This window comes from Cygnus olor, chromosome Z (assembly GCF_009769625.2).
Source record: "Cygnus olor isolate bCygOlo1 chromosome Z, bCygOlo1.pri.v2, whole genome shotgun sequence".
In the NCBI taxonomy this organism is placed as follows: domain Eukaryota; kingdom Metazoa; phylum Chordata; class Aves; order Anseriformes; family Anatidae; genus Cygnus; species Cygnus olor.
Window position 1 is genome coordinate 59,440,891 of NC_049198.1, and position 27,776 is coordinate 59,468,666.

At 36.1% G+C, this 27,776-nt stretch overlaps 1 protein-coding gene across 6 annotated transcripts in view; it reads left to right on the forward strand.

Moving 5' to 3' along the window:
- Positions 1 to 27,776, forward strand: part of APC (APC regulator of WNT signaling pathway) — a 90,647-nt gene that overhangs the window by 51,817 nt on the left and 11,054 nt on the right. For 3 of the 6 annotated variants that reach the window (XM_040540127.1, XM_040540125.1, XM_040540131.1), the window contains 8 exons: positions 4,397 to 4,505; positions 8,102 to 8,215; positions 11,204 to 11,287; positions 17,215 to 17,319; positions 21,796 to 21,918; positions 24,487 to 24,865; positions 26,128 to 26,223; positions 27,076 to 27,215. In XM_040540127.1, the coding sequence (XP_040396061.1) occupies positions 4,397 to 4,505; positions 8,102 to 8,215; positions 11,204 to 11,287; positions 17,215 to 17,319; positions 21,796 to 21,918; positions 24,487 to 24,865; positions 26,128 to 26,223; positions 27,076 to 27,215 (1,150 nt within the window). The remainder of the gene's footprint in view (positions 1 to 4,396; positions 4,506 to 8,101; positions 8,216 to 11,203; positions 11,288 to 17,214; positions 17,320 to 21,795; positions 21,919 to 24,486; positions 24,866 to 26,127; positions 26,224 to 27,075; positions 27,216 to 27,776) is intronic. The other 3 variants (XM_040540128.1, XM_040540129.1, XM_040540130.1) reach the window with 2 other exon arrangements.

Consider the following 27,776-nt stretch of genomic DNA (forward strand, 5'->3'; position numbering starts at 1 on the left):
TGATGGTGTATGACAGAGGACAGAATATTCTCTGTTACTGTGAAAGTGCTGATATAAACAATTTTGGGGTGTACAGAGATGGAATAACCGTGCTGGGATTTTCCGTCAATTTTTTTTCCATGATCAGTAACAGTTCTTCCACCTTAAACACTCCTCTAACCTAGGAAGTTCCAAAAAGCTGCAAAAGCAGCTTTATTCTGGTTGGTGTTTTTATTATCTGATAGTAATGTAAGTGTGGGGAGCAGCTTATCATACACATCTACAATGACTTGCTGCTTATTTTCAAGGAAATTGAAGAGCAACCTACCATGATTGTACCAACTCCCTTCAGGCTTTGGACTGACAGACTTTAGAGATATTGGTAAAATCTGAATTCTACTGGAGCAGTAATACCAAAGTAGTAAGCCCAAATAGAGCATTGCACAGAAGCAAAAATGACACTATTAAATTAAGGGGGACACCCCCAGGATATGTGTTATGTTGTTTATGGAGCACTGATGGTTCCTAAGTTCTTTTCTTGCTTCTAGCATGTTAGGCATGTGAAAACAGATTGAATGACACAGTATCTCACTCACAAGCTCAATACCCTACATTTTGCAAGAGAAACCTAATTGCATGTTCACTTAGCTGAAAGTAATCCCTCTGATTTCTACTACCAATTCCTTGACACCCAGAGGGAGAATTAGTCGGTCCTGTCATATTTGCAGTCTTTGTATGGTTTTAACCAGCAGTAGATGATAATAATCTGATTAGTACTGTTAGAAAACACATTTAGAAATAAAAATACTTTTTATGAGAATTGCATTAATTATACTTTTGCAAAATTGATTTCACAAATTGGACACAACCAGTGCTTGGACACCCAGCAGTGCATTTTCACCAGGGTGGAAAGAAGGGAAGCCATGAAGAATGCGGGCATGCACAGAGATCAGGCAGGGTATGTGTTAGAGGATAGGTGGGAGGCCAACAGAATGACTTTCTGTCACAGGCTTTTCTAGAGCACAGTCTATTCACATTTCATTCTGTCTGTCTTAGGGAATTCCAGCCGAGGTACATCCTTGCTTTGGGTATGGAGTATTAAAGTAATCAAAAATAGTTTGAAATGTTTTAATGAAGGAACTAAGTCATCAAGTCCTTCAAAATATGTGGTTTTAATTTCTTCTACTTGAAGTTCTTTCATGTGGAACTTCATCACAGGTTGTGAATGGGATGCATTAACAAAGCAGTCAGGGGAAAACTTTATTGTATGGTGTTATTGTTCCTTAAAAACTTAGAGTAATTATCCATAATGGTTTCTTGTATTTTATAACACAAAGATTCATATGGCTGTTGCTTGGGAAAACCACAACCTGAGATTAGAGACAGATGCAGAAGTTAAGGGATAGGAAGTAGTACCGGGCAATTTTCTTTGCTGCTTTCTGTCCTCTGGCTTAGTGTTTGAGTTCAGTCTTCAGCTTTATCAGTTCATCTTTTTTTATGAATACTACGCACGTTTCATTTTTAAAAATATTCTGTGATTTCTATGTTTATCTCATCTGTAATCTGATAAGATTTTTTGCATTTCTTTAAATGTTAATGAGCAATATTAAAATGCTGGAAGGAAGAACACTTGCAGAAAGCATTTATAAGAAACTAATACACTTTTTGAAAAAAAGTAGCTTGCCTGTATACTTGTGCTATTCAGATTTTATCTGAAAATCTTAATTTTGAAAAATGTGATGAAAATAAAAAAAATATGTAACCATACTGATAAATTTTGCAACTACATAAATGTAGTTTATGAAGGATTCATAAAATAGTAGTTACAGAGTTTAATAGATTTTTTGGTAGTCTGAATGTAGTCAAATTCATATCGTTCTCTATATGAGAATATTCAGATCTACAGTATGTTTGGTACCCATTTAAAATGTGATAAACCACTGCAGATATATCCTGTCTATAACATTTGATGGTAAGTACTCTCTTCAAGTATTTTTAGTAATCATACAAGTAACTTGATTTTGTATGCTTTTTCTTGTTTTTGTATGGGTGACAGTTTAATGAGGAGACGCTACAAAAGGAGAAAAGATAAATGAATTTCAAAACAAGATTCTGAGACATATACACTCCTGTAATTTCCAGGCCTTTTCATAAGTAGCAACGGTAGTTCAGTGTGTCATACAAAACTTACCGTCTGAAAGAATCATAGGATGTTTCAGGTTGGAAGGGACCTTAAAGATCACCCAGTTCCAATCCCCCTGCCCTGCACGGGGATGCCACCCACTAGATCAGGTTGTTCAAAGCCCCATCCAGCCTGGTCTTGAACACTTTCAGGGATGGGGCATCCACAGCTTTTCTGTGGGCAACCTGTGCCAGTGCCTCACCACCCTCTGAGTGAAGAATTTCCTCAACATCTAATCTAAATCTCCCCTCTTTTAGTTTAAAACCATTCCCCCTTGTCCTATCACTACACCCCCTGACAAAGAGTCCCTCCCCAGCTTTCCTGTAGGCCCCCTTTAGGCACTGCAAGGCCTCTGTAAGGTCTCCCTGGAGCTTTCTCTTCTCCAGGCTGAACAACCCCAACTCTCTCATCCTGTCTTCATAAAAGAGGTACACCAGTCCTCTAATCATCTTCTTGACTCTCCTCTGGACTTCTCCTCTGGACTCACTCTAAAAGGTCCCTTCCCTTCTTATGCTGGGGGCCCCAGAGCCGAATGCAATGCTCTAGGTGGGGTGTCACAAGAGCAGAGCAAAGGGGGAGAATCACCTTTGACCTGTTGGTCACACTTTTCATGCAGCCTAGGTTACTGTTGGCTTTCCAGGCTGCAAATTCACATTGCCAGCTCATGTTCAGTTTTTCATCGACCAGTACCCCCAACTTCTTTACTTGAGGGCTGCTCTCAATCCATTTGTCCCCCAGCCTTTACCTGTAAAATCACAGAACTACAGTATCATTGAACAGCTTGGGGTGGAAGATCATCTAGTTCCAACTCCCCTGTCATGAACACCTCCTGGGATGGGGTCCTGGGATAGGGCATCCACAACTTCTTTTCTCTTGGTACTTGGTTGGGATTGCCCTGGCCCAGGTGCAGGACCTTGCACTTGGCCTTGTTGAACCTCATGAGGTTTGCATGGGCCCACCTCTCAGCTTGTCCAGGTCCCTCTGAATGACATCACCTCCAGCATGTTGACCGTACCACACAACTTGGTATTATCAGCAAACTTGCACTCAATCCCACTGTCCATGTCACTGACAAAGATGTTAAACAGTGCCAGTCCCAATACTGATTCCTGAGGAGCACAGCTTGTTACTGATCTCCACCTGGACATTGAGCCATTGATTGCAACTCTTTGAGTGCAACCATCCAGCCAATTCCTTACCCACCGAGTGGCCCATCCATCACATCCATGTTTCTCCAATTTAGAGACAAGGATATCATGGGAGACAGCATCAAATGCTTTGCACACGTCCAGGTAGATCATGTCAGTTGCCCTTCCCCTATCCACCAATGCTGTAACCCCATCAGAGAAGGCCTCCAAATCTGTCAGGCACAAGCTACCCTTAGTGAAGCCATGTTGGCCATCACCAGTCACTTCCTTATTTTGTGTGCCTTAGCACAGTTTCTAGCAGAATCTGCTCCATGATCTTGCCAGGCACAGAGGTGAGAGTGACTGGCCTGTAGTTCCTTGGGGCTTCCTTTTTTTTTCCTTTTTAAAAATGTGAGTTGTTTCCCCTCCTCCCGTATTCCACCATTATTTCTCAAACGTGGTGGACAGTGGCTTAGCAACTTCATCCGCTAGTTCCCTCAGGACCTGCAGATGTATCTCATTAGGTCCTGTGGACTTGTGCTCTTTGTTAGTGAGAACAAGGTGCAGCACAGCATCTCTCCTTGTTGTTTCCTCTCACTTGGAGAAGGAAGTCATCATCAGTGCATTCCAGGAACCTCCTGGATTGCCTGTGCCCCGCTGTGCTGTCCCTCCAACAGATACTGGGGTGGTTGAAGTCCCCCATGAGGACCAGGGCTCATGAATGTGAGGCTGCTTCTGTCTGTAGGGGGCCACAGAAGCAGAATGAAAGTTAGCATATGACTAATAACTGTGCTTCATTTTTCACTAAATGCCTCTCAACTGTAGATTTCGTACTGGTTTTATAGAGAAATTTAGGTATCTTTTATTTTATAGATGTGGGCCTGATACACAAAAGTTACAGTGACTTGCTTAAGACAGACATAGTAGATAGTTTGTTCAGCTGAGGCAAGAGAACAGAACCCACGTTATCAGGCGTCTTGTTAGTGCCATCTTCCTCAACGTTGTTTCTAAATAGATCTCTTATATAGGTATCAATGCTCATTTCTGTACTCATATTTGGTGGTGAGGTCTTACTTAGTGAGACATTTCCTGCTTCTGTTTTCAACAGATCTCTCTTGCTTGCGGAACTGGAGAAGGAAGAGAAAGAAAAGGACTGGTATTATGCTCAGCTTCAGAACCTTACTAAAAGGATTGATAGTCTCCCCCTTACTGAAAATGTAAGTAACTTTTCCATGCTTTTTCATGTATCTGGTGCTACAATCTCTGTTTAGATGCTGTGTATATCTTACAAATTTGGTGACTTCCTCTACCATTATTTTAATTTAAAACATTTTTATTCACTGTGGAAAGCTAACTTAGTCTCAATGATACATTTTTCATGTATGATTTTATACGTTAAGATTCATACCTATCAGTATGAATGCCAGCGCTGGAAAGAAACACTGAGAAGTTATTATGACAAATAAATTACGTGTCAGTAAGCTCCTTCTTTACCTATATCCCCCAAAGGTCTTTTTCTTTTCGTTTGTTATTTAATGGATTCTTTCAGTTTTGAGAGCAGTATGAGTCTAAGAGACAATTTACGTAAGAGCTCTTCTTTCAAAACAGTGAGTGAAGTGATGCTATAGTGTGTATATATATACAGTTGCTCCAAGCTTTTATATCTCCCAGCTGTTCACAGTCAAGTCACCATTATCTAGGATAATGAAGATCTCTGATCTCCAAGAATAATACGGGTTTTTCTGTTGTCAGACCTCAGTAGCTTGGATGTATTTGCAGTACATTCCTTTGTACATACAGTTTTGGGAAGATCTGGTTGCTCATCTTTACAGTCAAACCTGGTTAGGCAGTAGTCCATGTCCTGGAAATGGAAATAGAATATGGAAACACTTCATTGATTGGGGTGAAGCAGCTGGACTTCAGCGTGTCTAACAGTGAGTCATAGCCAAGTTGATCAGAAAATTGGAAGCAAGAGGAGAAAGCCTGAAATAGGTCTTGAGGTACTGCAGTCCTTTTGCAAAGGCACTGTCAACTGTGTCTGTCTCACTCTAAATGTATTGTAGGTTTTAAGATTTGTCTCCTCAATTTCACAGATAATCAATTAACTTAGTTTTTCTTATTATGATACCTTACCTAATATCTACACTAAAACCCTTTTGTGATAATTTAGTACTACTAATTGCATCCACAGTGGAAGGGAAGACCCCGTTCTTTTTAGTAACATTTTACGTATTTGTAGATGATTCTGTCTGGTTTTGACTCTCTTAATGAACCTTGTTGAAACCTTCTGTGAGAGCTGCCCTTGGACACTAACCTGTTTGCGAGGTGAATGATTGGCTAAAAAGTGTCGCGTAGCCTCCTAGGAAAAGATACATCAGTCCTACGTGAATTTTCTAAGAATAACTAAAGTTTTAAACTTCAGAAAACTTTCCTCATGTTCTCAGATTTCTGCCTCACTGTAGCCCACATCTTTGTCTTACATGCTGAAAAGCACAGCCTTCTCATTTCTGTGCAGCTGCAGTAGTAGAACTGGCTCTAGGGCTGTGTCTATCTTTACCTTTCTTTCCATAAGTCAGTAGCTGAAGGCTTCCTTCTGACATTCTTTTAAGATCATTTCCCAGAATAGAAAGGGTTTATGAATTCTGCCTTGATAAGATTTTTGCATATTATTGGTGAAACAAAGCTACTAGACTGTATGGGCTTTGATTTTTCCTTTTTCCACACCATTAGAGCAAAGATGCAAAAGTCATTTCAGTCTTCTCTTGATGATTATCAATACCATGGTGCTATGGCTATTTGAAAATGCCTTCTAGTTTGTTTTTCACATCCATACAGTCATTACTTTGATTTGTCCTTTATTTTGCTAGTACTTTTCTGTTGCAAAACAGAGGTAAGTCTTCACAAATGAAGTACAAATGCAATAGTTGCTCGTGACCCCTCTGCTTTTGAAAGAGTTTTTATGCTGTACTATTCACAAAGGTAGTTGTCACTGATCTTTAAATGAAAGCACTTCTAATCTTCTGTACCATTTTTTTCATTTTACTTGCCACTTCCATATAGCTATAGCTCCTGTATTTGAAATTACTGACCTGAGAAGAAGCTCAATAAACTTACGTTCATCTGATAAGAACAGCAACATAGGAATGTGATGATATGCATTGAAAGATGGTACTAATTCAGTTTTTGAGCAAACATGTTTACTGGACCTGTTTCCATTTTCCACATGCATGAATATATGACCTGTGTGCATGTGAAAAATAGTTAAACTTTTAGCTGAAATAATCGCCTTGTTAGGCCTAGAGAAGATGAGGCCTAGGAGGGATCTAATTATGTCTTCTAATACTTAAAAGGTAGCTATGGAGAAGAGGGATGTACTCACAAGGATGTTGTGACACAACAAGAGGGCACAAGTTATTTCAGGGAAAATTGTGTGTGTAGGTAACAAAGAAAATGTTTGTTGTGAGGACCATTGAATGTTAGAATTGGTTGCCTAGAGAAGTGGTGAAATTTGCCCCGATGGAAATATCCAAAACTTGGCTTGACTTAGGCCTGGATACCTTAATCTAAGACCTTGCTGACCAGGTAATCTCCAGAAGTCCCTGCCATCCTTTTCTGTGTTTGTCATGTTTTAAAATAAAGCCTGAGGGACTAGCACTTAATTGACTTTCCTGCTATTTTTTTTCTATTAGTTTTACAGACTTGTTTTAAATCTACTTTAAAATCATAAATTGATTTTGCTTGTGCCTTGAAAAACATGTAATTGGAGTGCCTGTGTTGTTATGAATTGAACATCTGCCTTTTTCACGGGATAATTAAAAATAGGGTAGATAGCAGAAGCATGAATACCATCACTTGTTTGCAGCTGTTTGATACCTCTAAATATTTTTGAAAATACTGATTCAAATGGTATGCGTAACATTTTGTTGGTATGCTGAAGTACGTTAGTAGCCAAATATTCTAGGCTTGTAATGAATGATAGTGTCTCAGTGTTTCTATATTGTATTTAGTCATTTGGCAAAACTTGCAGGTAGGTAGCCTGTTAGTTTAAATATACTGTGTGCTCTTGTTTTTAATAAGTCTGTTGTGGTTTAGCCTGGCTGGCAGTCAAACACCACACAGCCGTTCGCTCACCCTCCCCCCTCCCTCTGCGGGATGGGGGAGAGAAACGGGAAAGTGAAGCCTGTGAGTTGAGATAAAGACAGTTTATTAAGACAGGGAAAAGAATAACAACAATAATAATAATAATAATAGTATTAATAGTAATAATGTGTACGAAATAAGTGATGCACAATGCAATTGCTCACCACCCGTTGACCGATGCCCAGCCTATCCCCGAGCAGCCGGCCCCCCCTCCACCCCGGCTAGCCACCCCTATATATTGTTCAGCATGACGTCAGATGGTATGGAATACCCCTTTGGCCAGTTTGGGTCAGCTGTCCTGGGTCTGTCCCCTCCCAGCTCCTGCTGCATCCCTAGCCTGCTCGCTAGCAGGACAGAGAGAGGCTGAAAAGTCCTTGGTTTGGTGTAAGCACTGCTCTACAACAATTAAAACATCAGCATGTTACCAGCGCTCTTCTCATTCTAATCCAAAACATAGCACCCTGCCAGCTACTAGGAGGAAAATTAACTCTGTCCTAACTGAAACCAGGACACAGTCATATTTTAGGGATCTATTTTGTTTTTTGTTTATGAATTTTGCTGTCAAAAGTAATTGTTCTATTTTTTCAATGAAATACTACATTTATGTAAGTGAGGTATATGATGTAAATGATGTTTGATGTATTAAAATGTCTTTTCTCTCCTTCAATTTCAGTTCTCCTTGCAAACAGACATGACCAGAAGGCAACTGGAGTATGAGGCAAGACAAATCAGAGCTGCAATGGAAGAACAACTGGGAACTTGTCAGGACATGGAGAAACGAGCACAGGTATAGTTTTTCTTTCTTTATGAGAGAATGAAAGAAGTTTTCCTGTGATTTTATTAAATTATTGGTAGTTATATCTTTAAAATGTGTGTGAACAAAGTGATACCACACAGCATTTAGTTAGCCTTTTAAATACAAAAACAGGAACCAGAACTTAAAAAATAGCTACTCAACAAGCAACACCCTCTTCTGCCTGTTTGGAAGAAGCCTTTTGAGTTAGATAGAAGTAGACTTATATTTTCTTCAGAAAAAAAAAACTTATGATTTGCTTTTAATTTATTATTTTAGCTTCACACAAGCATGTTATTCAGCTACTTTGTTTCGCTTCTGTAGCGCTGTGATTTTTGTGCTTTTTAAGGTTAGAATAAAATCCATCTAGGATTTGGTAAGTTTCCTTAACCAGAAACCTAAAATGAGTGTATGATGTATAAGTAAAATGTAATTCACATGTATGCCTGTAAGTCATTTGCTCTGACCAAGAGTTGTTTTGCATTCATGATGAATACATGTACAATTCTGTATGCAAATCATGTTACACGCATTTGGAAGTATAACTCCGAATGTAATCATATGGAACCTGTAAACAGAATAATCAGTTGCTCACTAATTATAAAAACTAGTCTCCCACAGTAGTGGAGTGACAATTCAAAATATTTATTACCGTTTATTTCCACAGATGTTAAATAATCAGTCTGGTAAAACATCAGTCAGTATTGTCTGAAATACATTCCTAGACATACAGAAGCAGCAGTAATCAAATGGCATGGTTTATCAAAATAAAAGCAGTATTATGACAAAGCAATATCAACAAAGTACTGAGACAATATATGGAGCTTAGACCCCTTTTTCTTTTATAATATTGACTCATTTTTGACTTACTACTATGAAGTGTCTAGTAAGATACCCAGTAATATGAACATTTTCTTGAAATTTTTTGCCTTCTGCTTATCGTCTTCATTGAAGTACTGATAAATATCCTCAGATGCTTTGTTATTTTATGTTGACATAGGAAAAAAGTATAATTTGTCTTCATTCTGATATAATACAGACTTCAGGCTCATTTCAGATTCATTGTTGAAGAAATCAGTTTTGGTTGCTCCTAGTTCTTTGACCGTGTATTTCTGTTGATCTTTAGATTGTTGATCTTTAGATTGTAAACCCTATGTGCCAAGAAATTTGGTTGTTTTTTGGGGGGGCTTGTACAGTGTTTGGTATAAAGCATGCCCATGGTTGATGGAGCTCCTCACATCCCCCGTAATGCAGATAATCAACAGAAAGAAGAAAGGTCTGATGTTTAAATCTCTTGACTAAAATTTGGGAGATAAAGATTCAATTCTTATCCCGGTGACGTTAGACAAATCATGTGATTTTTAAGGTTTATTCATCTGCAGAAAAATATTTCCCCATGTTTAGATGGGTATGTACGCATATTCAGATTCTCTTGATGCCCTTTATAGAATAAATTGCTTTATACACAGAAAGAAATTCAATTTGGGGGAAATTCAAGTCATTCTTAGAGAACGGACATGTTCTGTTAGTCATATATCACTTCACTAATGTACAGCTATTTATAGTAATACATTTTTATTATCTTTATAGTACTAAGAATTTCCTGTGAGGGAGCTAAGGGGAGTGAATTATATTTGTCTCATGTTCTACTAAAGCTTGTGTGTGCTGCTTTCGAATTTATTGGTCTTATTTCTGACACTTTGCTTTGCACAATTCAAATCAAGTTTTTAGTTTGCTGTTTATAGCTTTGAATCTCTACTAAATGTTGATACACATGATATTCTTCCTACAGCTTATGATGCATGTTCCATGAATTCATTCCGATTTGCCATTATATTCTGTATTTCTAAGATTTCTAGATTACATCGTGTTTCTATTCCATGTGTATCTTTTGGTAAAAATGCCTTTTTTTTAAAGTTCACCTTATTTCCGTTTTCTAGGCTATAAAGATGTTAAATAAGGTTGGTTATAATGCTGATCCTTGTCCACTAAATGAACAAAGCCTTTTCTTTTTTAGTATAACATTGAAGATGTTATTCAGGTAAAAACATCAGGATTGTATTTATCTATGCTACAAAAAATAATAATAATTCAGTTTTCTGTTCATATCCTGATGTTACTAGGCTATTTATTCCCTGCCCACTTTTAAAGTCAAATCAAGTCTTAGTTATTATCAAGCTCACACAGGGATCTTCTACTTTATTAATTTACTGTTTCTGTATAGAATCACAGTGCATCCTATGCTTCACAGTACAGCTTATATGAAGTATATTTATCCTGTAAAGTTTTTCTCAGTATTCAATTTACAAAGCACAGAATGATTGCAGTGGGAAATGAATAGTGATATCGTTATAAAAGACTCGCATTGATTCAGAAATGTGTATAAAATCCTAGACGAACCAAAGTAGTAGTACGTAGCTTTCTTTATTCTTGTCTTGTAAACTCTTAGAGATTTGTAGAAGCAGAAAATACTCAGAAGCTGTGCATAGGCAAAAGTCACAAATCATCGTAAAAACTGAATATGATGGAAGTCATTCAGGACTTTATACTTCTAACACACTCGGTCAATATACATCTCTCTCACATTTCTGTATGGCAAGTAGAGTTCTAACATTGGACGTGTAAGAGAAATAATTTGCTAAAAATCTGGACAGAACGTTAACTTCAGAAATGGGAAAATTGTTAGAGTATACTGAGACTTTTTTCTATGCCTGACTGTGCACTGTGTGACAACCTGTTATTATATCCAAGTTATTGTCAGATTTATTAGAAACCCAACTACCCGCTATTTTCAATGTTTGCAGTCATGCCTGTGTTTTAGTGTGAAGGACACTTGAATTAAATATGAATTAAGTAGTTCTGTTAGTAGAAGCTGTTGTAATAGTCACATGTATTTGAAATGAACTCTTCATATTGTCATTATATGCAATAAATAAAAGGAGTTTTGGAACAAAAACAAGTATGAAAATGTACTTATTTTAGGTGAGGGTGGCAAGAATTCAACAAATAGAGAAGGACATTCTTCGTATTCGACAGCTCCTGCAATCCCAAGCAGCTGAAGCAGAGGTTAGTGAGCGTTTACTTGCTTTTTTTGATTGTGGTATATATCTAATTAAAAAATCAAATAATTTCAGTAAGCTTGTAGGCGCAGGATTATTTGCATCAACTAGTGATGTCACAGTTAATGAACTAGTCGATATATGTAGGCTTTTACTTGTTCTCTTACCAGTTAACTGATGGTGAAAATACTTGAATTACTTTTTACGTTGTTATTGAACTTAAGTCACTAATGATAAGTTCAGTTAAAAGGTGAAAGTGCAATGTATTATGAAGGCTGTGTCTTGGTTTCAGCAAATAACAATCAGTTGTACATGCCTTACCAAATAAAATTTCTAATAAGCAGCTTCATGGTCTGCTTATCCCGTGAGAGACAGAAGAGAAAAATTGATAAATACAGCCTGTCAGACTTCTTAAAAGGCATATTTTTAGCATATAAGTATTGGATTCTATATTAAGAAGTACAAAATAATGTTTCCTGTAAATGACAAAGTCCATAGTAGTAATTACCACTAGCAAAAACAGCTTTCTCAGTGGAAATTCGCTTAAAAGTTCAACTCAATTTCTTTTACTGGTGAATTAACTATAAATTTTATCTTAGATGTGAATATTTTAGGTTTTATCTTCACTCAAAATAACTACAGTGAGAGTGCAGAACAACATTTGAATTCTTAACGGATGTATATTTTTCCATTTCTAAAAATAATGTTTTCATAATTTCAGGATCCGGGGGAAAATCTGGTATTATAAGTGAAGCTGACGGAAGTGTGTATAATTAAAACTACCTGGTCTTTTTATACCTTAGCCAATCCAGGTGCTTATGCATGTTGATGAGATACCCCCTGAGCCTTTTCTTCTCCAGAGCTGTATCTCATGTGACTATTCCAAGCAGATATCTGAAGAGGTTTAACTGTGCTTTCCTGCAGTGCAGGACAGTTCCTGTTCTGTTTTTTTGCCCTTCTTCCTCCTCTTGGGATTCTGAATTCCACTGTCTCATGGTGACTGCAGCCAAGGCTGCCTTTGACTTTCATGTCTTCAGAAATTCTTCCTTGTTTGTGAATATTAGGTCCAGCAGAGCAGCTTTCCTGTTTGCTCTTTGTTTGCCTGTGTCAGGAAGCTGTCATCACATTGTTAGATCCTGATGTACAGCCCTTCCAGCAGATGTCAGGGTGGTTAAAGTCCCCTGTGAAGGCCAGGCCCTGTACACACGATGCTTCCTCCAGTTGTTTGGAAAAGATCACATCTATTTCTTCTTCCTGGTTAAGGAGGTCTATAGCAGATACCCACTACAGCAGCACCCATGTTGATCTCCAGCTAATCTTCACCCATAAGCTCTTGACTGACCGCTACCCATTGAGGCACAACTCCAAGCATTGCACCTGTTCTCCTCACCATCCCAGCCTGTGCTTCCTACAAGGTCTTTACCCCCAAGTCACAGCCATCCAGTCATGTCAGCTTTCCCACCACATCTCCATGAATCCAAGGAGGCCATAGCCCTACAATAGCACGCAGACCTTTTAACTCCTGCTCTGTTTCCCATGCAGCATGCATGAGTGTAGAGACATTTCAGAGAGGTGCCCAAGTGTGCCAACTCCCCCTGTACGGGCTTAAGAGCTTTCTCCCTATGGCTGTTCTGTATGCCTGTCCACAAAGGGATTCCACTTCCTTTGTCCTGTGGACTGCCCTTGTGTTCTCATCTGTTAGGGCCCCTTGGCTTGCCTACCCTATCTGCAGCTTCCTTACTTGTTCTTTGAGGGATCACTCCATCCCTTGTTGTTTCTGGTTTAAAGCTCTGTCTGGCAGATTGGCCAGCCTGTGATACTTCTGCCTCATTTGATCAGATGGAGCATGTCCCCAGAACATTTCTCTCTTACTCTGGTTTAATAAAAAAAAGGCACAGTATTTTAGCCTCACCGGAGGTCAAGCACTCAAACAGCAACAAGATGGAACTACCTAATTAGAGAAGTTTTTTGTCTTAGTTTTCTTTCTGCTCCGTTTTTCAAATTACTTGGCTGCTGAATACATATCAATTCTTCTGCTTTTTCAAAATTTTGTTATGGTGTCTTACCCATAAAGCATCTGGTTGGCTGGTTGTGCTATTGCATGTTTTAGGGGAGAGTTACCTGGGTGCTGGTGGTAAAGGAGGCAGTCACTACACAGGTATTATTACTTCAGTGTGGTTTTAGTCATTTGACAGATGGCCAGTCCTATTGAACAGCATCTGAATCTAGCTGAAATTGCCTGGTGGCAAGAAGGAGGGTATTAGCAGTGAAATTGCAAAGTCCGTGTAACTGAAAAGTGTAAACATGAGGCATTTATTATATTTCTATTGTGCCTGATATGATACCCAACTTGAATGTGCTCCTTATGTTTATAAAGATCTAATGTCAATAATAAATGCCATAGATTTATCTGCTGATATGGTTAGCTGGTGTGGTTATGCCAATCATTATGGAATCTAAGAGCAATATATGCTGTAGAAAACAACCAAATATAATAATATACCATAAAGAGTAGTTTTATGAAATAAATCAGCAGAGAAAACTTTAGCTCACATTTTAGCTCATTTGTAAGGCTTTGCAAATTGCTAGCTCTTGTAAATGCTGTTAGATATAGTTCAAGTAATTTACTTGCGAGTACCTCCCAGTTTCATAAGAATTCTCATGTATCAATAAAATATTTTTAAAAACCTTCATAGCAAAGTTTGAAATCCTCTATAGAGTTAGACCCCTTTGAAGATAGAATGTTTTGCTGTCAGGTACAAATCTGAAATTGCATTTAAAAGAAAAAGGCAATTTCTTGTCAAGTACTTAATATGGGGTTTTCTATTTGTTACAGTGGCACAGGCCTATCTGTAATTTGAAATGTGAATGTTCCATTGTGCAATGTTGCTGTAGATAAAATGTAAAGGGTTTATTACATACAGAGATTAATGCTTTGCGAACTTTAAACTGTTTAAACTGTGATAGGCAGGCATCCTCTGAAAGATTTAACTCACTGCATTTTTTTCCTTATGACTCAATGGAAGCAAAACTGTTTCAGTCTTCTGGCTTGTTTTTGTTTCTTGCGTTGTTCTGTCTTATGTTCTTACTTACACCTGTATGCGTATAATTGTACTTACTATGAAGTTATGGCATATGTTATGCTCTCTAGAAAATGTGTAGTTTTCAAGGTACAGAAAATAATAGGGTAGTTGAATATTGTGGAAAAAAAATCTGTGTATGGAAAATTATTTAGTCCTAATAAATACACAAGAGACTTTTTCAACAATTCATGTTTACAAGATATTAAGTACAATTATTTGTAGTTTGTTGTCTTAGCAAAAATGTAAATGTACTTTTCTACTAGTAAATATGGCAAAATTACTTGTCAAGTGATAGTTGTTGACTTCAGAAGCATTTAGAGCATAGTGACAAGATGGAGGGAGCACCCCTGTCTTTCTCTCTCAGGCACATGCAGTCTTTCAGTATTTTGCTACAAAAGCAAACAAGCATACTTGGTAACTTCAAATTTTAGAGTTACTTTTGTAGTGTGATGCCAGAATTCAGAAGTGACAGACCTTCAAGCCCTATGGATGACTGATGAGACAATATAACATGTATTTATTCATGCATGTTGTGAGTGTACACTAATGTTTAAAGTAACTGTTGCTTTTTTAACTGTTTATAACCTTGCTTTTGTAACTGTTAAGAATGGCCTTATAATTGTGAATGAATTTGGTTGTAATGTTGACTTCTTTTTGTAGTGGCAGAGAGCTTTTGGGGGGAAATGGAAGCCATCTCTTTCATAAATAGCATGTGGAAAATAAAATTGATAATGAATGGGAAGAGAGGAACAGAGAATGCTGAGGAGAGTTCTGCTTTTGGTGTCAGGGAATGAAGTATCTCCCTGTTTGTGCGTTAGTTACATGAACACTAATAAATATACCACCATCATCATTCCTAAAAAATGTGCCCCAAATCCAGAACTATTTTTTGATGGATAACATTATCCTCTAGGGTAACTCAGTAATTCATGAGCCTTGCTGAAGAACCGTTCTGCTTTTCACCTTTAGGCACATTAAATACTAATTTCTTCATGAGATTGAAAATTGTTATCTGATGGCTGGAAAATTCTGTTCTTAGTTACAGTGGGCACTTAGATCTAGATTTTATGTCAAACTCATCATTAGACTTTATTCAAGACTGAAAATACTGTGAGAGAGGGAGAGTCGTCATACTGTGTTCATACTGATCTTGATTGAGTCCCCACTCTTGTACTGGGAACCAAAATGCCTTCAGTCATGGTATGAGCGTCCATAGCAATAGAATCTCATACACAGACAGAGATGGTGAGTTTTTAAATTACAATTCAGTTTTAAAAGAACAGTAACGCTGTCTCCAGAAAAGTTTTCTGAGTTTTGCCTTGTGAGTTAAAAGGCAAATGTGATACTCATTTTCCATAACTGAGCATATCATGTTAAGAAAAATGTTACCAATCATTAATGTCACTTTTTTATTTGTGTAATGCTAATGTTCTTTGACATATTTTCTTCCATTAGCCTATATATATATGATTTATTTTTAATGTCTATCCCAAAATTATTGCCAAACATGTAGTTACTGTTTTTTGAAACTGTTCAACACTAAACATTTTCTGGGTTTGAGGCTCTAATGTCTTTATATGAACAAAATAAAAGAGTGTATAATGGGGATAATGTATGAGTTTGATCACCATATACCTAAAGAAGGTAACTTTTTTCGGGTGACCGAAAAAGTTTCAGTATGTGCACATTGAAGAAAAGTATGTTTCTCCTGAAAGTAAAAGAGAAATTTCCATAAAGCTAGATGGGGTAGACTGTGCTATCATAAGCTGTACTGCTCAGAAACATCGTAGGGCCCCATGGAAACTGAATTGAATATAGCAGCTGTTAACAAATAATTTAACAAATGAAAAGAATGTAAGTGTATGATAGTAGCCTCTAAGTCTAAAAAAATGAGGCTTGCCATCAAAAGTAATTTGCCAGGAGCTGGATTCAATGATCCTTGTGTGTCCCTTCCAACTCAGGATATTCTGTCATTCTATGACTCTATAAGAATAATCGTGCTTTTGAAGTAGGACAATACCTTTTCAACTCCAGACTTCAAACCATTTCCAAGGGCAGGTTTATGTATTGTTCTGAAAAGCTGGAACATTTTAAGCACAATAGTGGATGATGCTGGATATTCACGTACTTCATAACTGCTCGGTTATTCTGTTTGCTTTTTTAAGGAACCCTATCTAAAGGCCTGATTTTGGTGTTGATGTCCTGATCTCTCTCAGTGATGGGGACACTGGTTTAATTTCCACGTACTGTGCAGAAAAATGGGTCTCCTTAAGAAACTGAAACATGCATCTATGTCAGGTTGCTGTATTGGTTTAATTTATTTTGGTTGTATATGATCAGGCTGATATAGCATCAAGGATATAGCAATTTTATTTGCATCATTCCTATGCTGTTTGTCTTTAAAATTCAGAACGATCCTTACTATATAGGTGGCCTTCTTTTCACCCATGATTTGTTTGTCTGTGATTGTGAAGCTTAATTTAACTGTGCTAGCCCTAGTCCCCAGCAAATGCACGGATCACGTGATAGTGCAGGGAAGGCAGTTGTTTGCTCCAATTCTGTTACATTTCTGATAGCGATGTGAGCACAGCTGGTGGAAAATGGTGTTCCAGTGTCTCACAGCAAATCCTTTGTCTTGCAGGGCTATAATCCTCAGAGGACATGCTTCACTTTCATCCTGCAGTTTTTCTGACACTCAGCTGTTAATTATTGAGACTAAGTGTTGCGAAATACAAAGTACTGTTCAATGGCTTTGTGAAGATGTAGCACTGATATATTCACAGTCTACAGAGCTTTGAATGGTTGCATACTTCGTTTCTGAATATAATTTCATAAACTCTTATATTAACAGAGAGCACCTCAAAGCAAGCATGATGCAGGTTCCCATGATACTGAGAGGCAGAGTGAAGGTCAAGGAGCAGCAGAAATCAGTATGCCAACTAGCAGTACTGGTCAGGTAAATTGATTATTTTTGTTTGTTATATATTTTTTCATTTGGTGATGTTATACGTAAATAATGTGGATGTAGTAGTACTGGAAATGTATAGTGCTTATTTATTGATATATACTTTACAGTGTTTGTGTGCCTGCTCATTTTAAAAAGATTTGGTTTTCTTCATTCCATCTAGAAATCAGTAATAACTTGTATTCGTTAGAAGGAAATGTTTTTATAAGATGAAGTATAAGCATTCTATAATGCAGGGAGTGGTTTTCTTTTGTTTAAATAATTAATGACCTTGATACTAAGATGGATATAACAAAAATGACTAGAGAAAATACTATTTTATCATAGGTGAACTGTAATATTAGCAGTATGATTTAGTTATGGGAAATGGCTCAAAATTTTACTTTATAAATTATCAGTGAAATGTCAGTGATTTTAAAGAGAAGATTCAAATGGCAGGTTTATCATTAGTATTTCTTTAATACAATATCAGATAAAGCTTTGAAACAGCATTATCAATGAGATAATCTGGAAGTGTGCTAAATGTTTTTTTAAATGCTTCTAAACAGTTGGTCGTTGTTGTTCCTTATATTAGTGAAATACATTACTGGGTTTACATTTTGAGTGTTACATTAAATTTTTTCTGTCTTTTTTAAAAATACTTATTAAACCTTCAATGGCTAAAAATATTTTGATTTATTTACCGTGCCCTAATGTTCAATCACTTCATGATCTCCAACTGTAGCTGAGACATTCCCATTAGTAATGTGTATTCCTGAAGTTCACACTACAAATCTAATAGTTGAATTCATATGCAAAATATTTCTGCTACTTTGGGGAAATAGAATTATTTTAGTCCTCCTGAAAGTATCACGGACAAGAAGATTTATCAGAAGGAATATAAACTGTGGTTTGGTTAGAATATTTCATTTGATTAAACATTAAGCACAGCTCATGATTTTGCTTTTGAAATATATTTGATCACCATTTAGAATTAAGTTCTGTCAGCCGTATCTGAGCAATTGCATGAGGCTTTGACTCTAATTCTTATGACAGCTTTATTGTGTGGGAAAAAAAATAGTTCAGCACTGCTTTGAGGCTGAAAGCATAATGTGTTTGAATAATTGATGCATTGTGGCTGTATCATCTGTCTTCATTGTATGCATCAGGAGTTATTTTGGAGAACAGATATTTTACAGGGAAGGAAGAAAGAAGGGATTGTCATGTCCTGGCAGACTTGCTCAAGTGAAGGATTCATTCATTCTTCATTGGAGGTCCTATGTTTGGGATTTTAGCAATTTGAATTTTGCCTCATAAAAATCTTTAAAATGTGCATGTTATTTCCTCCTGTAGGCTGATAAATCCAAGGCTCTGAATCTGTGTTCTAGAGACATCTGGGGATTATTTACTTGCAGTGCAAGTCTAGAGAGAAAAAGCGTAATGGATTGGGCAAAACAGTTATTTGTGACAAACCAGCTGAATATACTTTGTTTCTTTCAGCAGTCACTATTAAGTGGAGTGCAAGAAGTTTTAATGAAATAATCTGGGTCTAATTGTTTTTGTAGCCCTATCTACTAACATTAATAAATGTTAATTGAAATGCTGCGAGTTGAAGCTGAGATTTTTCAGGATTCAGTTTTGTCCCTTTCATCTTTCAGCTATGTTCTCTTCCATTATGCTCACTGTCCTGGCACTGAAGAGAAGTTTTTGCATTCCTTTGTTTTGCAAGATTTGTGAAGAAATTCAGTTAGGTTGTCTACTTCATTAAGAAAATCTGACACAAAATAGGGAAAATGACCTGACTGACAGGGAAGGTAACAAGCATAGTAAAACAAACAATGAGTGAATAACAGTGAGCTATAACAAGAGAAAACAAGATGAAGTAGACAAATAGGAGATGGTTTAAAATGAGAAAGTCCTACACAAGAATGGTCCAAGTAATATTTGTCATTTTTTCACTTTCTCAGATGAATGGCTACACATTTCTTACACTAATTCTTTCAAATCAGTCTTTAGGAGCCATTAAAAAAAAAGGTAGTTACATTTCTTTTGGGCCTCCTGGCATCCTACAAGTAGCAAGGCCACATGATGGCTTTGAATGAAATAGTTATGGGAACAAAAATAAGTACAGTTTGGGAGAAACAATAGGGAAAAGGGCAATATTTCTGTCTGTACTGTGGTGAACTTTAACATGTAGTACTCCAAACTTTCATCTTTTTTACTCTATTGGATAAGATGATTGTAGTGAATTTAGCAGTGGAGAATTTTTGCATGTACATTATGTTGAATCTGTAATCCTCTGAATGTAGTCTGAGGTCAAAATGATATGAAGGGATTGGTCAGTGTAAAAATATTGGGGTCCTTTCGCATATTCACAGCACCACAGATTATTGAAGTGAGCGATTCAAAAAGTACAATATAGTTCTAATGTTAAGCTTAAAGATTTTGAATTTTCCTCATATTCAATAGAGAACATACGGGCTTACTTACACTGGAAATATATATTGGAATAAATTAATATGACTAAATCATTCTAGTTACAACTTTTTAGCATCCTGTGCTAGCACTTATTCTGGAATATGTATGAATGTTCTGGATTCAAATGGAGAGTGAAATGAGTATAATAATGTTTTTAAATGTTCCAATACAACTAGATTTTTTTCTGTTTAAACAAACTCAACCTGAAGCTATTTCCAAATTTATTTATACTCACTTTCAATTTCAAATTTAAGATATTGAACTGTATGAATAGCAAATACTCTGAGAGGAATATTTGTCTTCTTTCTTAATGGTGCACCTTGAAAAACAACAAATTATTTCAAAGTGTCTTTCGAACAGTTTTCTTCAGTGTTCTTTGTTTTCATTGGAAAAAAAAAGATATCATTGGTCCAGATAGCTTGACAATATTGTTTTGTTAATTAAGCTAATAATTTCATGAACACATTTTAGCTTTTGGGCAGGATCAGCACAGGATTGTTGATTACCTCAGTAAAGCAGTGTTTTGATACTAAAAGTGAGTGAGCAGTTACAGTTCCTATTGCTGATTTCCACTGAGGTATTCAGGTATTCTCAACTAGGTGTGCAGACACCCCCTTTGAAATTTTTGCCCTGATTGCATAGTCAGTATGCTGCTAGCTACTTTTAATTTTATAATTGAATCTAATTTTAAATTAGGATATTACAAGTCATAAGATTAAAAGAACTGCCTTTAAAATAACGTTATTTTGTACGTAGCATTTTAAATGTCACTGATACAGTTATAATGTACAGTAAATGTCACTGATACAGTCCACTAATATTTGATTTTTCGTAGGAATTGTGTGGCTTCTGTGATTCCCTCACAGTTAGTGTATAAAAACAGTTAGAATATGAAGTAATTTTTCAGCTTTTGGAGTTTATTTTTTGTTTGGGCTGTGATGTTGAGAACACAAACATGATTCCAGATAAATATGTATCATATCACCATCTTATGATCGTGGTGGGTAACATATTTACCTGTATGTATAACAGATCCAGAACTTTTAGGAAGTTGTCTTCCTTCTGCTATCAGCTGCTGTTAGAGCTGATACAGGGAGAAAGAAAAAAAAATCTGGGTTGAGGTCAACAGAGCACTGGGGAGATGTAAATCTTGTAAGGCACTCACCTCATTTGCAAGACAAGATGAAGTTCACCAATACAGAAATGAAATAAATAGAGCGATGTTCTATTAAAGTGTTCACTATTCAAATGTATTTTTAAGTTCCCTAAACTGAATGGGGAGGGAGAGACATAGTAAAGGCAACTTCACAGACAGTAAGTAGAGAAAATGATCAACAAAGACAAAAAAAAAGGTGGATAGCAAAGGTGGAAAAGGAAAAATACACAAAATAGATTGAAAGATGGCAAATATCCTAATAATAGTTCTTGCTACAATAGGTAGGGACATTCACAATAATTTCTAAGAAAATTGCAGCTAATAGTGTCAGCATTGTTTTGCAACTTTTCATTAAAAACAAAACTGATTCATCCATTTGTAATTTGGTTTCGACATGGACAAATTCAAGTGTGGTTACTCCTTGTCCAGATGAATCTCTTAACTTGTCAGTTCTTGCTTATCTGATTGTATTCTGAAGATGTATGCGTATTCTTAGGCAGTGTGTAATCTGACTTAAAAGTAAAAGCTGCTTTTTTCTCTCCATAAAAAATCATAATTCAGCTTGCTGCAAAGTCCAGTTCTCCCTTTTCTCGATGAAAACAGCAATTATAAAAGAATTCAATTGAAGATAGAACTCCATTGACACTGAATTTTGGGAGAATTGGTTAATAAAGCCCACTTAACAGTGACATCTAAGTAGTGTAAGGGCAGGGAGGACCTAACTTATCCAAAATACGTTGACAGTTCACCACTGTAAATATGATTTTCATGATCCAGTGCTGAAATTGAATTAGCCAGTAGTTGTTTTTTCAGTTAGACTTCGTGTTATACTGAATTGTTGTTTAAATTTGTAGGGTTCTGCTGCTCGAATGGACCATGAGACAGCCAGTGTTATGAGCTCTAGTAATAACTATTCTGTTCCTCGCAGACTGACAAGTCATCTGGGTACCAAGGTAACCGAAGATTACAAACCACAGGTCGCTAATGCTACATTTTACTAATACAATAATCTCATTGTTTCTGCCAGTAGTACTAATATTAGTTGAATAATCTATCCACCTGTAGTAATTTTGTGGAGATATAACCTAATATTTTTCAACCTTTAAAATATATCCACAGAAACCCTCTTTTTCTTAACTTATTGATGATCAGTTAATAGAGTTACTACAGTAAGGAAAAAGCAATTGCTAGAAGTTACTACAGTATTTTAAAACTCTGTGATGTTGATTTATATTCCATGATGAAAACTAACCCTTTTAAAAACTTTTCCAGAGACCAAATTCGCAAAACAGATGTGATTGCTAAGAAATTAAATAGACCAGAATTTTTTTTAAAAAGTCATGTAAGCCCTTCACAGTAATGTCTGTTTACAATAGAGTGCACTCAAAAGTGTATGTATAGCATAAAAAGAGAGGGAAAAATGTGTAAATCTGTAACACGCAATTAAGTTCATGGACCACTGGAGTTTATATTGCCTCTGGAATCAGCAGTAGTATAGATGGGGTGCTAAGCCCAGTCTTCTGGGAAGCAGGGGCTATTATTAGCTTGGCATAGTATTAACTACTTTGGGCTTTAAATAGGTTGTTATAATAGATTTTCTGCCCAGCATTGTATGCATGTGGCAAATGAATGTGACATCAGGTAGTTTGTTTACAAGTTTTCATTGCAAATCATAGAATTCCTAGAAGTTACAGACAAGAGAATAGCCCTGAATGCAGGGAAAGATGCTGAGTGTGGAAGGTTACAGGCAAAGAAATACGCTGAACTTACTCTGCTGTGGGTAAGAAAAGTTTAGTAGTAATACATGAGAAGAGAGGAAAGTTGCAGGGATTCTAAGTACAGTTATGCATTTACAGATACAGAAAGAGATGTCTCTGCAGTGTGTGCATTCAGAGAGAGGGAGAGAGGGAAATATACTCTATAGTTTTTCCTATACTGTGTTTGCCACAACTTGGAGGCCAGATTTTGGTGGCTTTGGCTTTATTCTCTGACAGAAAATTTGCCTTCCAAATCAAAATAACTGTGGATTAAAATTGCAACTTGAAACATCTGTCAAAAGGCACACATAAAGCGGATTAAATTCACTCTCTTTTACGAATCCAAGCAGTTTGTTTTAATACTACATATGAATTTTCCCAGACCAAGAATCTCCAAACCGGGATGCTAGACTGTCATAAAACTGGCTATAGGACTATTTCAGTGGATTTTGCATGGAATCATACAGTTTCGCAAATTTAAAGATTTCCCTTGTTCCAGCAATCCTATGGTATTTAGGGAAATACATGTTACCAGACTCTCTGTTTAGTCTACTTACTGCCATTCAATTTTTATATAACTAGGTATTTGTACTTACCTTCAGACACATTAGAATTGTTTGTGAAGAAACCACATAAAAGCATTCATTGGTCTAGTAACTAGTGCAAAAATCTAATCAGTAGTAGAAATCTTTGTTTAGCAGTCCAAAGTGCTATTTCTTAGCATATTTTAAAGAAACTCCCTCTGCTATTTCACAGTTCCCTTTGGTAGTTTATTTATGTTGTGCTGTCATTTTGAATGTTGCTGTTTATCTTGGCTTTAGGAGTTTGGATAGAGTTCAGGAGTTTCAGATAGTATCTAAATCACCTTCTACATCATGTTATTCTACTAATAGTTGACTGCAAGAACCAAATGCATTCCTCATTATAAGGCTACTAGTGAAGAAAACAGGATGGGATAGACAAGCCAAATAGTGCATTGACCACTGATAGTCCAGGGGATCCCTCAAGAATCTGTTTTTTGCTGTGAATTTTTGTTGCTCCAAGTTAAATGTGTAATGCTAGGTTTATATGGCTCTATTTAGTTTTACAAATGCTTGGTACTTAAATGATGTGTAGTAAAAGAGCATTTGTTTCCTTTTCTGGTTTTGTCCCTGTAAAGAGTTCCTTTAACTCTTTTAAGTTTTGCATTTGCTGTAAGTAATCTGGTCTGTATGCAAGTCACTCCTTGTGACAAAAAATGGTTAGTTAATTTGAAAATTTTACATGAAAACTTTATGTAGATGCAATATAGTTTTAGTACAATGTAAATTAAAAATTCATGTAATCACTCTTATCCTGCCTCAAATAATTGTATTTAATGCCATATAGAAAATTTCTCACTGAAGAGCATCCGTGCATGAAAATGTGATTCATACATAGTTTTTTGAGATAGAGTTACTTTTAAAGATATTTTAACTGTCTCAAACTAAAATATTTTCATTACTGTTTCATTAATCTCTTTGTACAATGGAAAGTTAGAAGTCTTCACCATTTGACTTGTAGATTAATAGAGCTGCTTACAGTTACCACCCACTTATTCTAGCTATTTAATCACTAAATGAGATTTATTAAGGTTATAAATGGTGAAGTAGTGATAATATTTAATTATTTCTAAGTAGCACAAATTCTTGCAGCATTAAATCAATTGTTTGGTTTTTTTGCTCATGTGTACCATTCAGATCTCATTATAATTTATTTTAATATGTAGTTTTTAAATATAACTATTTTTTAAAATCATTTGACCTGCAGGTGGAAATGGTGTACTCATTGTTATCAATGCTTGGTACTCATGATAAAGATGACATGTCAAGAACATTGCTAGCAATGTCTAGCTCCCAAGACAGCTGCATAGCCATGCGTCAGTCTGGATGTCTTCCTCTCCTCATCCAGCTTTTACATGGCAACGATAAAGACTCTGTCTTGTTAGGGAACTCTCGTGGTAGTAAAGAGGCCCGTGCCAGAGCCAGCGCAGCACTACATAACATCATTCACTCCCAGCCTGATGATAAGCGAGGCAGACGGGAAATCCGCGTGCTCCATCTTTTGGAGCAGATTCGTGCTTACTGTGAAACATGTTGGGAATGGCAGGAAGCACATGAACAAGGCATGGACCAAGACAAAAACCCAAGTAGGTTCTTCAAGCTGTATAAATTTTGAAAAACAGTGAATTAACAAAAAATACAATATAATCTGAAATCATGTTGAATGTATGTAAGATTTCTTTTATATATATATATATATGGGTAGCTGCAAATAAATGCATGTGGGTGTATGTACAAATACACTTTTTGAGTTAAGGTAGTGTTAGGAAGTAGTACCTATTACAAATATGATGCCCTATTTATAAACCTGTTCTTTCAAATCATAAGGCTTCTGTATGCTTTCCAGATAAAAACTCTATAGTGTTTTATATATATGATCTGTAAATTAAAAGTAAATTTCAACTCATTCCTGTTCTACATTTTGAATAATGAAGGATATTTAAATAAATAAATAATCCCAAATTGTTCGTCATTCAGATGTATTTGCAAGATACACACTTCATGTAGGAGAGAGGTACAGAGCACAAATTAAATAATCTCAATCTAGCCAATATAATATAAACTATTATTTATAATGTTGTACATGAGAAATATTTCAATATTAAAATACCAGAGATGTAGCAATGTAAATGAAATAGGAATTTTCTTAGGGAGCAGTTACAAAAAAGATTTAATCTGCATAATTGAACTGCTTTTTTGAATTGATGGCATTTTGTAAATACAGGTTGTAGGTGTCTCACGGAAGTACCACTGAAATCAGTGGGCTGAATCATAGGTTTTGGAGTTTACTGCTACAACCATTTCGCAAAAGTTGGGCTCTGAACAACATGTACCAATACAATTTATGCGTTAGCCAGTATCTAGCTCACAAAATTATGAATTTTAAAACTATGAAGCAAAGGGGTTTAATTAAACATTCCTAAGGACTTAACACCCAAAGAAACAGCTTCACTTTAGGTGTTGTATTATTTAATGCCACTATAATATTTAACCTTACTGATTTCTTTCGGAGATTTTTATTTTTCAAGAGTAATAAGATAATTGGTACCAGAAGTTATATTTCTAATTTAATACATACATTAATGATTCTCCTTAGTTTCTTTTTCAGCATCAAGTATATTTCTAGTACTTATACGTCATCTTGGTTTTATGTAGATTTATTCAGGCATCTGTGTATACAGATGTAGTAGTAATATTCTGAAGTAACTGTCTATTCTTGGATAGATAGGAAGATAAAAACCCTGAACAAAATTGCAATTGATTTATCTTAAATTTAGTTTCTCTTTGAAAATCTTTGTACAAAGCTATACACCTAGGAAATACTAATTGTTACCTATATCTGGATCAGTGCCTGCTCCAGTTGATCATCAGATCTGTCCTGCTGTGTGTGTTTTGATGAAACTTTCATTTGATGAAGAACATAGGCATGCAATGAATGAGCTCGGTAAGACCAAATGTATTCCTCTGACTTCCTTTGAAACACTTGCTGGAAACGCTGACATTTTGTGTTTGTATACCTCGATGGATATGTGGCATTGTTTTACCACTGGATTAAACAGATCATCAGTTCATTTGTGTCAGATGTTGAGCTCTCGGTGATTAATGCAGTTTAAATTAACTATACCATTTCCCATTGGACAGGTTATTATGAAAGTTACTCTTTTATTTGGCATGAACTCTAAATTTTGGAAGAGTATATAATCATAGAAGTATTTGTGATTTTCAGAAGCATCGGACTTGCAGTGAAGGCTGCTTTCCAGAGTTTTTTTTGTCGTGAGTAGGCTCCTGTTCAGCAGCCTGAACTTTTTTGTCCATACTCAGTCAGTTCTGTGCAGGCAGGTTTTCTTTGCTACTTCTGTGTAAAAATATGTTAAGTAATTTTTCCTCAGAAAATAATATTCAGTAATAATAATAATTAATAAATCAATACTTGTCAGATTTAATAAGTAGCCTTTTATGTAACTGGTATGATTTCATTGGTCATGATTTTGGCTGGGTAGAATTAAAATAAGTGTTTTTCTTACTTCTGCATAAATGTTTCTCTTCCCACTTCGCTCCATTTCCTCCAAAATATCAATATGATATAACGCAACGTTTCAGCCAGTGCTAAGCATAGAATCTGAGACCCACAGTCATTATGTAATGGCTTATTTTACTTTCAGAGCCTTCTGGTTTTTTAGATGTTTGAGATTTGTTATATATGTAGAAATGCGATTTTTTCCTTGGTGTATATATAAGCTGTATTCTTGATATTAGGATTGAAATTTGTTACTATTTTTATTATTTGTTTTTAAAGGAGGTTTGCAGGCCATTGCTGAACTGTTGCAAGTGGATTGTGAAATGTATGGACTTACAAATGACCACTATAGTGTTACATTAAGGAGATATGCTGGAATGGCTCTGACAAACTTGACTTTTGGGGATGTGGCAAACAAGGTAAGAATAGAATTTCAAATATAATTTCAGTTGATAGCTATGTTTGAATTGTAATACTCAGACAGGTGATGAAATCTTGAGGATAGGATATTGAATTTGGGCTCAGGAGAGAAAAAGCCATTCCATCCTGTTCCTCACTGAGGGTACCACAGATGTGAATGTTATATCATACAATTATAGTATCAACTGTCACATTAAATCAAGTCACTTCTAATTTGTCACTGTAAGTAAGGATTTTACCAATTGACTTTAATTTTTTTTATAAGCAATACATATGATCTTTTGGTAATGTATAACACGTAATGATTATGGACCAACAGTTACAGACAGTGACTGATTTTTCTGAGAATGTTGAACTAAAACTGTTAATTGAGCCAAATTTTGTTTAGTTGTCACTTAATACTATTACTGTCCAAAAGGATTTTGCAAACCTCTTCAAACTGGAGCTCACTCTTAAACATTTATTGAATATCTAGCTCATTATGGGCACTACTTCAAAGAATTAGAAGAATTAGTTCGTTTTAGTTTTAAGTATTCATCTTTTTTAGTATTTTGTATGTT